Source organism: Hibiscus syriacus, unplaced genomic scaffold (assembly GCF_006381635.1).
Source record: "Hibiscus syriacus cultivar Baekdansim isolate YM2019G1 unplaced genomic scaffold, ASM638163v2 tig00009942_pilon, whole genome shotgun sequence".
Taxonomy (NCBI): Eukaryota; Viridiplantae; Streptophyta; class Magnoliopsida; order Malvales; family Malvaceae; genus Hibiscus; species Hibiscus syriacus.
The window spans coordinates 1,754,660-1,764,752 of NW_024062205.1; the positions used below are offsets into that span (position 1 = coordinate 1,754,660).

The 10,093-nt window shown below is 32.1% G+C and overlaps 1 protein-coding gene across 1 annotated transcript; it reads left to right on the top strand.

The window, feature by feature from the left end:
- Window positions 1–388: 388 nt before the first annotated feature.
- LOC120203516 (GTP-binding protein ERG-like) lies at window positions 389–4,863 on the top strand. Its single transcript, XM_039203799.1, has 9 exons — window positions 389–469; window positions 619–1,247; window positions 1,335–1,425; window positions 1,787–1,932; window positions 3,044–3,202; window positions 3,302–3,368; window positions 3,979–4,086; window positions 4,208–4,347; window positions 4,476–4,863. The coding sequence occupies exons 1-9, from the start codon at window positions 458–460 to the stop codon at window positions 4,561–4,563; spliced, it is 1,440 nt and encodes a 479-aa protein (XP_039059730.1). The 5' UTR covers window positions 389–457; the 3' UTR covers window positions 4,564–4,863.
- The last annotated feature ends 5,230 nt before the right edge of the window (window positions 4,864–10,093 follow it).

Sequence of the window (10,093 nt, forward strand, 5' to 3'; positions counted from 1 at the left end):
TGATTGACCACGATTTCATAGGATTATTGATCGTCATGGGAGGTGAGGTCGGTGGAGCTTCGTCGATGATAAATGGTGGTGACCGATGTTGGGATTAAGGGTTGAAATGAAGGGTTTTAAAGTTTTTGGTCTATTTTAAATTTTTTGTGTTTTTAAATATATTTTTATTTTTTAAAATTTTAAATAAATTTTTTTAAATTACTAAAACGTGAAATGTGTCCTTTAGCAGCAAATTTTAACGGCAGTTACAGCTTGGACACCTAAAGTGATAATATTTCTAACGTTAGACACATGTATGACTCAAATGATATTTGAACACCTATATGAGAAAAGTAATATAGTTTAGGCACTTATTTTATAATTAAATCTTTTTTATTTGATCAGAAATCACTTGGGATGAGGATCTGCCTCTGCCTCTGCCTCTGCCTCTGCCATCACTACTACCACCCACCATATTATGTGTTTTGGAAAAGCCCCCTCTCCTCCTGGGCTATTGTGTTTTGGAAAAGCCCTCTCTCCTCCTGGGCTATTGGGCTTCTAATGAACACCTTTTTTTGTATTAGAAAAGCATAATAATTCGTTGAAGCCCTGACACTAAAACCCTTAAGCGATGATTCCAAAACCCCAAAGTACTTCTCTTCTCCATTCTGCCCTCATCACCACCGCAAACGCCCAACAGGACTCTGTATTTACAGAAGAACAACACAAAATAAGCACAGCCAAGTAAATAGGAATCCGATGAGTACAACAAAAAAGGCTTTGAGAGCTCTCACGTATCTTACTTCTCTTCATACTTACCGAGTCCATAGCTTCCACCGCCACCAGCATCATCATCATCGTCATCATCTTCTATTTGTTCGTTTGCTTTCAGCCCAATCCAAGCAACGCCAAGATGATTCCGATGACTCCCACCTCAACAGCAGCCCCGATTCTGTCTTCGACAGTGGCCAATTTTCTATCCCCGATACACCACGAAGTACTCCCCAACAACCGACATGGGATGTCCAACACAGGAAACGAATAGAGCGTGAATTATTCAAAAACGATCTCCAGGACCGCTACTTTGAGGACGAGGAAGAGGAGAGGAGAAGAAGGGTTCTTGCCAAGGCTTTGCTCGAGGCAGCTTTGAAGGGACCGGACGAGGACGCCGAACAAGACCTAGAGGTCAAGGAAGAGGACCAGAAGTCTCTCTCCGTTGGGATTATTGGCGCCCCTAATGCCGGGAAATCGGCCCTTACTAATTTTATGTTTCGTTCATTATCCCCTTTTTTTTTTGGAGATTAGCTCATTAATTCATATCAGAACTAATTAAATGTCTGATGTGTTTTCCGAAAGGTTGGGACCAAGGTTGCTGCTGTCTCACGGAAAACGAACACAACTACTCATGAAGTGTTAGGGGTCATGACCAAAGGGGATACCCAAATTGTATGTTTCTTTTTCATTTATTTCTATTATTATGCTTTAGCTACTTTTTGGGTTGATAAAGCTCTAATCTTTACTAATTTAGTTTTCCTTATAAGTGTTTTTCACCTCTCTATTTACTCATTTGCGACATACAATGCAATCTGTTTTACTATAAGACAGAATAATATTTTTACAATTTGTTTTACTTTTAAGAATTTTAGAGGTTTCATATCTTGTTATTGAGACTTATTGATACTAATTTGGAATTAAATTTCAAAATTTGGATTGTGAGAATTCCCTGTTCACTTTTGTGGGGAACCCATTATTGTTGTAATGCTCTTTAGGAATATCATTCTACTAATTTCAAGCATGCATTATGCAGTGCTTTTTTGACACCCCCGGACTGATGTTTAATAGCAGTGGACATCTTCACAAAGATATGAAGTTTCGTGTCGAGAGTGCCTGGAGTTCAATTAATCGCTATGATGTACTCATAGTTATTTTTGATGTCAATAGGCATCTTACAAGGTTAGTGGTCCGATACACAGCTGATATTTTCATCTGTATTTACTTTTATATTAAATTTTTGTTGTACACCTTATTGTTGATGTGCTTCTGAATTTGTTTAACATTGATTATCTCTTTTGCCGCCTAACATATATTTTTGTCTATTTAGCTCGATTCCAAGATTTCTTTGCTTCCCTTCTTCCAGTTATTCTCCCTGCTTACTATGCTGCTTCATCTGGAGTGGTTGCTGATTCTATTAACTCTTTGTCTTCAGCGTGTCCTTTTGAAATCCACTGTAGTTCATAGCTTTTCTTTACCATTTTGTCATCATTGTAGATTTTATGTTCCTTAGGGTTTGGGGGGGGGACTTCAACTAAGATCTATCATCAGCCATTTGTTATATGTAAGACTATACTACATGTTCTTATCTTTGTGTGATTTACTTTAACTTCCTTCATGAGAGTGATTTTTTACTATCTAACAAAACAGTAATAGCAGGTTGATCTAACCTATTCCTAAAAGGATAAAAGTCTTCAAGTTTGATGTTCTGACTGGAACTTGAGGCACATAGAATGGGTGATGAATGGTTGTGCACTAAGAATGCAGGCGGTCTTCGTCCTGTACTATTGTGAGCTGCAAAAAAGTTTTTCTTGGGCCCTCACCTTAGAAGTATATAAATAAGAAAGGTTGTCCTCCTGATAATATCATAATTTATTATTGTTGTTTTTAGCATGAGATTGCAGCGGTTTTTATTATGTTCCTTGTGTAATGCTTGGTTTTCCATTTAAATAATTTTAGCAATGAATTATTTTTACTGCGATCATTTTTAAAAAACCAACACATATCCTCTTGAATAATATATACTTCAGATGGAATTCACCCTCTTACTCACAAAATGTATTTATCAATTTTTCTAGCTTGTCAATTTCAATATAATGATCTCTTCCTGTATGCCTTTTATCATAAAAATTTGGGCATTTCAGGTGGGTGTTGGTTTAATGGTATGACACATTGTCTTTATATTCTAAATACTTTTACGTATTCTAGTATCTTTTTAAATTTCCTGTCTAATGCCGAGGTTGTTTCCTTCATCTTGATTGCTGATCATGTATATAATAACTCATCCATACAGACCTGATTCAAGGGTGATAAGATTAATCAAACGTATGGGAGCAGAAGCAAGTCCCAAACAAGCACGGGTTTTATGCATGAATAAGGTAGATTTGGTAGAAAAAAAGAAGGATTTGTTGAAGGTTGCTGAGCAGTTCAAAGATCTTCCTGGCTATGAAAGGTAGGTTTTCATGCTACAAGGAGTGGTATCTCCTTTTAGGATATAAACCAAGCTTGCTTAAGTTAGCTTCTGATAACTTCTACTTTAACTATCCTCCAGGATTTTCACGATCTCAGGATTGAAGGGTTCTGGTGTAGAAGATCTTTCTGGACATCTCATGGAACAGGTTTTTTTTAAAACTTCTATGTTATGTCCTTGATACATGCAATTTATTCTACTTATGCAGTTTATCTGGATTATCTTTTGTCCTTTGACATGGCATTGCGTAATATCTTTCTAGTTAACTATGTTGTTCATAAATATGTCTTCAGCCAAGATCATTTTAGCATGATGGTAAAGATATTCAAATTATATGTTGCCTCTGGACTCTTCTGAAGGTGTGGTGTTATGTTTCTATTACCAACTTTGTTTGTCAAAAGTCTATAATCTATATCTTCATCCTCTGTTATGGTTTTTCCTTTTCAACCTATTGTTTTCAAAAGGATATATATGCATTTTTATTTTACATTGATTTGCTTTACTGGATGAATGGGTAAAGAATAACATAGCTGGTGGTTGTTAGGTACTAGGATCTGTGTCATTGCTTCATTTATGCATTTTCCCACTTTTGGATTCATTTTTTTACTTCAAGTGACTTCTTCGGCATTAACACCTTCTTAGCATGCTTCCGTGGAATGGTTGAGCTTGCTTAAGTTTTCTTCCTACCTTTGCATGTCCTCTTTTCTTCTATAAAGTAACACAAATTATTCAGGATCAATGGCATTTTTTTCCCGTAGGCAGTTAAAAGGCCTTGGGCTGAAGATCCGTTTGCAATGAGTGAAGAAGTCATGAAGAATATTTCATTGGAAGTTGTCCGGGAAAGGCTACTAGATCATGTGCATCAGGTAAAACTTGCGTGTTCATCTATAACTTGGCTTTTGGTTCATACTCTCTCACGCTAGAGGGGTGGCTGGAGAGTTCTGTAATGTTCACAGATCACAAGGACTAAAACTTTTCTTGCTCCAGGAAATCCCATATGGCATTGAACACCGTTTGGTAGACTGGAAGGAGATACGAGATGGGTCTCCAAGGATTGAGCAGCATTTCATTACTTGCAAAATAAGCCAGCGAAAGATTCTCGTGGGAAAGAATGGCTCGAAAATAGGGTAAGCTAGTTCTGTATCCAATTAATTTCTTCTCAACGTTCTACTGGTATTTTGGTCGCGGGCAACTACGGCTCTCTGAAATCCGAATGCAATCTCACCATACAACTATTATTTGATATAAAACACAGGAGAATTGGGATTGAAGCAAATGAGGAGCTAAGGTCTATCTTCAAAAGGGATGCGCATCTCATTCTTCAGGTTAGAGTTAAAACATAAACTCGGCGAAAACATTGACGAATGTCCAGGACCGCACACATCTGCAATACAATCTGATGTGTATATCCAAAGGGTAGGCAATGCAATTGTGCCATCTTTTCCCTAGGGTCTTATGTACAATTGGGGACCTTAACGTAAATTTTCAAGAGATCCCAGTTTTTCTGTCCTTCAATGTGCCCACTTGTCCTAAAATTGTGTGATCCAAAGTGTTGTATTCATGTCTGATTGCATGAAAGCTGTAAGGCGAGGGCTTATTTAGTTAATTAATTTCCAACTTGAACGATTGTTGTTATTTTATTGTTCTAAATAAAGATAATTCCTTATTTTTATACATCCCTTTTTATTTCTTGCTCGTTCTCCCTTTGTATTTGCCAAGATTTGGGAGGGGACAAAATTGTTCTCGTTACGGTGACTAAATCGCTTTTATGGGCAAATTCTTCAAATAGTCATCCAACTTTTGTTTAGTCATCGTTGTAACCGTTAGAGTAATTTTTCATCTCATTTTGTACCGTTAAATTTCTAAAGCTTGATTTAACATATTATCTTCAGAAATTTTCATTTCAATTCTGACGGTCAAAATTTAACGTTTGATTGGACATTTAATGAAAATAAAATATATTTTGAAGGAACAAATATAAACGATTTGTGATGTATTAATCTGTATATGATATGTGTTCAATTTGAATTTATATAATTTTTTTTATTATTAAGATAAGGTGATTACAAAATATTAACTGCTCTAAATACTTTCAACCATTGATTCCTTTAATTATTAAGGTAAGTTGGTTTGTGTAAATTTATATAACTTTTTCAAATAATATAAAAACTAAAATTTTATATAATAAAAACTCGATTTAAATTTAATAAATATGATATTCAATTTGAATAAATATAATTATTTATACTTAAATAAAAATTCAAAAAATACAATCAAATTTATCTCAAACATTATAAGTTTAGTTAGATTTAAAAAAATAAAATTTTAGTTATAAAACAGTAAATTTAATTTTTTGGGTAAACTATACATTTAGTATTTAAACTATCAGTTTTGGTTTGTTTTAGTACCAAAACTTTTAATTTTTTCAAAAACCATATCTAATGTTTAGTTTTGTTTCATTTTAATGCATCATCGTTAAAAACTTAATGACACCACATTTTTTATGGGTAAATTACACCATTCATCACTCAACAATCTTCTCACTCCTATTTTGGTATTAAAGTTTAAAAATTTTCAATTTAACTACTCAACTTTCAAATTACTCCTATTTTAATCACTATTTTATTTTATTAATAATTTTTGTGACATGACATTTTTTTTATTATGTTACTAATATATACTTAAAAATAAAATAAATAAATTTGAAAGTTAGAGTGATTGAATTAGGAATAATTTGAAAATTAAGTAATTAAATTTAAAATTTAAATTTTAGTGACCAAAATAAGAGTAAAAAGATAGTTGAGTGATAAATTATACAATTTATCCATAAAAAATGAGCACATGAAACTCACTCGTTAATTTTTTAAAGGTGAGATACTAAAACGGAAAAAAACTAAATATTTTACATGATATTGGTACTAAAATGGTCAGAAAGCAAGAAGAGAACGCTTGGCAACAGAAATGACAGACAAAATGAGAGAGAAACAGAGAGATGATCGTCTATTGGACTAATTAATAATTCAGGGAGAACAAATTCATTCAAATTAGATTATATTATTGGCCACTGTGAAGGGAAAGAGAACAAAGGCCACATACATCAAAACATGCTTGTTATACTAAACGGTACTACAGATGCTAATTAGAAAGACTAAGGTGGTATTTGTTTTTGCAGGTAAAAGGTCTACTGTTTGCGGATCACATCTGCAGGCATCTGCAGCAAAAGAGGTGGACCAAAAGTCTACAGTCTGCAAGAAGAAAACTGTTTATTTTTTAACGTCTGCAGACTGCTAAAATAAACTGAAATATAAATAAACTGATTTTTTAAACTTAAAAGAGTTTTGCAATAATGAAATTTAAATAATTTTAGTTTTATAATACTGAAATTTAAATAATCCATACAACTACAATAATAAATTTGTTAAAATAAATCAATCCATATTTTAAAATAAATCAATCCATATTTTAAAATAATTTTTTCTATATTTTAAAATAAATCAATCCATATTTTAAAACAAAATTTTTCATATTTTAAAATAAATTTTCCATATTTTAAAATAAATCAATCCATATTTTAAAATAAATCAATCTATATTTTAAAATAAATCAATCTATATTTTAAAATAAATCAATCCATATTTTAAAATAAATCAATCTATATTTTAAAATAAGTCAATCCATATTTTAAAATAAATCAATCCATATTTTAAAATAAATTTTTCATATTTTAAAATAAATCAATCCATATTTTAAAATAAATCAATCTATATTTTAAAATAAAATTTTCCATATTTTAAAATAAATCAATCCATATTTTAAAATAAAATTTTCCATATTTTAAAATAAATCAATCCATATTTTAAAATAAACCAATCTATATTTTAAAATAAATCAATCCATATTTTAAAATAAATCAATCTATATTTTAAAATAAATTTTTCCATATTTTAAAATAAATAAATCTATATTTTAAAATAAATCAATCGATATTTTAAAATAAATCAATCCATATTTTAAAATAAATCAATCCATATTTTAAAATAAATCAATCCATATTTTAAAATAAAATTTAAAATAGATTTAAATAATTTTAATGTTATTTGAAGATGTTTGAGACATAAAACCATGTCTGCACCAATAAAAGCTTGCACAGATGTTAGAATAGCTTCTGTCTTCTAAAAAATAAACGGTCTGCGAAGTCCAATGTCTGCGCGGCGCAGATATAATAGTTTTGCAGACCTTACACAGTAAAAACAAACACCACCTAAAACTAGTTTTAAGACAATGAAAAAAGCAGTGTGAATCAACTAAGTAGACTAATGACCGGAGTAGCAAGCCTAGGCTCATAAGCCAGACCACGCAATTCAACATCTTCACCATTATTATCATCACGACCAAGGTAAGGGTGAAGATACTAATTTTTTACCCATATTAATTAATTATTATTATTATAATAATAATAATTATTATTATCATTATTATTATTATTATTATTAAATATATTAAATAAATATATAAATATTATTAAAAATAATTAATTACAAACCAATTTTCTGGCCCAAACCAAACTGAAACCCAAAAACATTTAGGGTTTCAGTTAGGGTTTCCTAACCCTAATCCCATGCTCAGCCGCCTCAGCTTGCTGCCGTTGGATCTGGCAAGATCCAACGGTCCAGATGGCTCCAGATATAAACCCTAGGGTATGATACCCTAGGGCCACGCGGCCGCCGCCGCTGCTCTCGCCGCCTCCACCGCTGCCACGTCCCAAACGAAGACTCCAGAAGACCCAGCTGCCCTCCACACGCCATGGCTAAGGGGTGAGTCACCACTGGTAGTCCGGTGACTCACCGAAACCCCCTCTTCGGACCGGTCCGATGGCCACACCGGTGGTGGCTATAAAAGCCACCACCCGAACCTGAAAAAAAAAGAACCGAAGACAGAGAGAAAACAGAGAGAACGGGGACAAAGACAAAGAGAGACAGAAAATATACGAAAAAAAAACTAATACCAACGATCTCAGCAGCAAAGAAACAGAAAAGAAAGAAAAAGGAAGAAGAGAAACTCACCGAGGAAGCCCTGATCACCGGATCTCACCGAAACATTCGAAACACCGAAGGTAATTTTGTAGATTTGCTCCGATTAGGAGCTTTTTAAGGAAAAAGAACACCGGAAACGTCCTTAGGACATCCCGATCTATTTAACGGTGTAAAAATAAAATTTTCCGGCCACCGGATGCGGTGGCCGGCGGTGACGGTCACGGCGGCAGACGGTTGCCGTCCGGTGACCGGCTTCCCTCCGATGAGGGAAGCTAGAGAGAGGCCAGAGCTCTCTCTGCTTGAGAGAGAAAGAAAAAAAAATGAAAATGAAATGAAGGCTGGCCCTTCGGGCCAGCCGTTTTGGACATTATATAGGCCTTCCCGAACGACGTCGTTTCGGGAAGGACTATGCGCGTAATTAGATAATAGTTAAACCCCGTCCGCAGTCCTCCCAACTTGTAAACTTTACATTTTAGTCACTAAATCGAATTTATAATACTTTTAATTTGATCTCGAAATTTTAATTTTATTTATTTTAGTCCTTTTTGTTAAAATAATATATTTAGGATAAATAACAGAATTAATCCCTTAATTTTAATAAATAATATTTTAATCCCTAGTTTATATTTTTAATTTATTTTATTCTAATATCCGAATTTTAGATGAGTTTATTTTAGTCACTAAAATTAAGAAATAGCATGTTTAATCCTTATAATTCTGATTAATTATGAATTAAGTTTTAATTTTACTTTTATTATAATTTAGTCATTTATTTTAAATGTTTTCATTTATTGTTTTTAAATATATAGCTCTAATTGTATTTTTATTTTAATTTTACTTGTTTATTTATTTAAATATTTTTATAGTCATAAATATATATATAATAAATAAATATTTATTTCAAATAAATTATTTTAATATTTATTTTTTTATATCGAAGAAAAGGACAATCTTATTACAACTGGATGTCCTATTCTGGTATTTTAAAAATTAAATATTATAAAATAAAATTATTATTTAATTTTATGTAAATTAATCAATATCAAAGAAAAGAGCTGTCTTAAGGCACCTAGAAGTCCTTTTCTGATATTTTTAAATATTTTATATAATTTTGAAATAATAGGATTATAAATTAAATATTTTTTTGAATTTTTAAAAATTTTAATAATAGAGACAATTTATAATTAAAAAGTACCAATTTTGGGCGTTGTAGGGGTGCTAATCCTTCCCTAAACGTAACCGACCACGAATCCCTTTTTATTATTAAAAAGAACGAATTTTTGGTTATAAAACGCAGATCAGTTCATTTTTTTATTGATGTTTTCTTAAAACTCTTTTTAAAAAAAATAATTTTTAGGTATTCGACCTACCTGATCCAAAAGGCCGATGGCGACTCACAAATTATTTTCAAAATTATTTATTCACATCAATTTCCCCGCCAAGTATAATATTTCGTGCCCGGACGAAAACCGGTTACGACAGCTTGGCGACTCCGCTGGGGACCGGTCAAACTTTTAAAAATCAATTATAAATTGTCTCTATTAATTAAAAATTAAACATTCATATATTTAATTTTTAATTCTTTCTTTTCAAATTTTTTTATTATTTATTATTTTTATAATATTTATATGTTTTATTTTATTTGCAAGTATTTTATTTCCTTATTTATTTTTCTGTCAAAGGTTTGAACATTTCTCCTCACACACAACACTTGCATTGCATTACATAAAGCTCTAAAATTGAGTTTTCCCTATTAAGTGGGAGTGAAAGCAACGTCTTCGTGAGAATTTATTCTCCGTGTCAGACCTAGCAAGTAACTTTCGGGGTTCATATGTTCTAT

Excerpts from the sequence above, each read along its gene's own strand:
- LOC120203516 (XM_039203799.1), top strand. Across the intron at positions 3,203-3,301 it reads GATCTTCCTGGCTATGAAAG|GATTTTCACGATCTCAGGAT; the intron begins GTAGGTTTTCAT and ends ACTATCCTCCAG. Across the intron at positions 4,087-4,207 it reads TACTAGATCATGTGCATCAG|GAAATCCCATATGGCATTGA; the intron begins GTAAAACTTGCG and ends TTCTTGCTCCAG.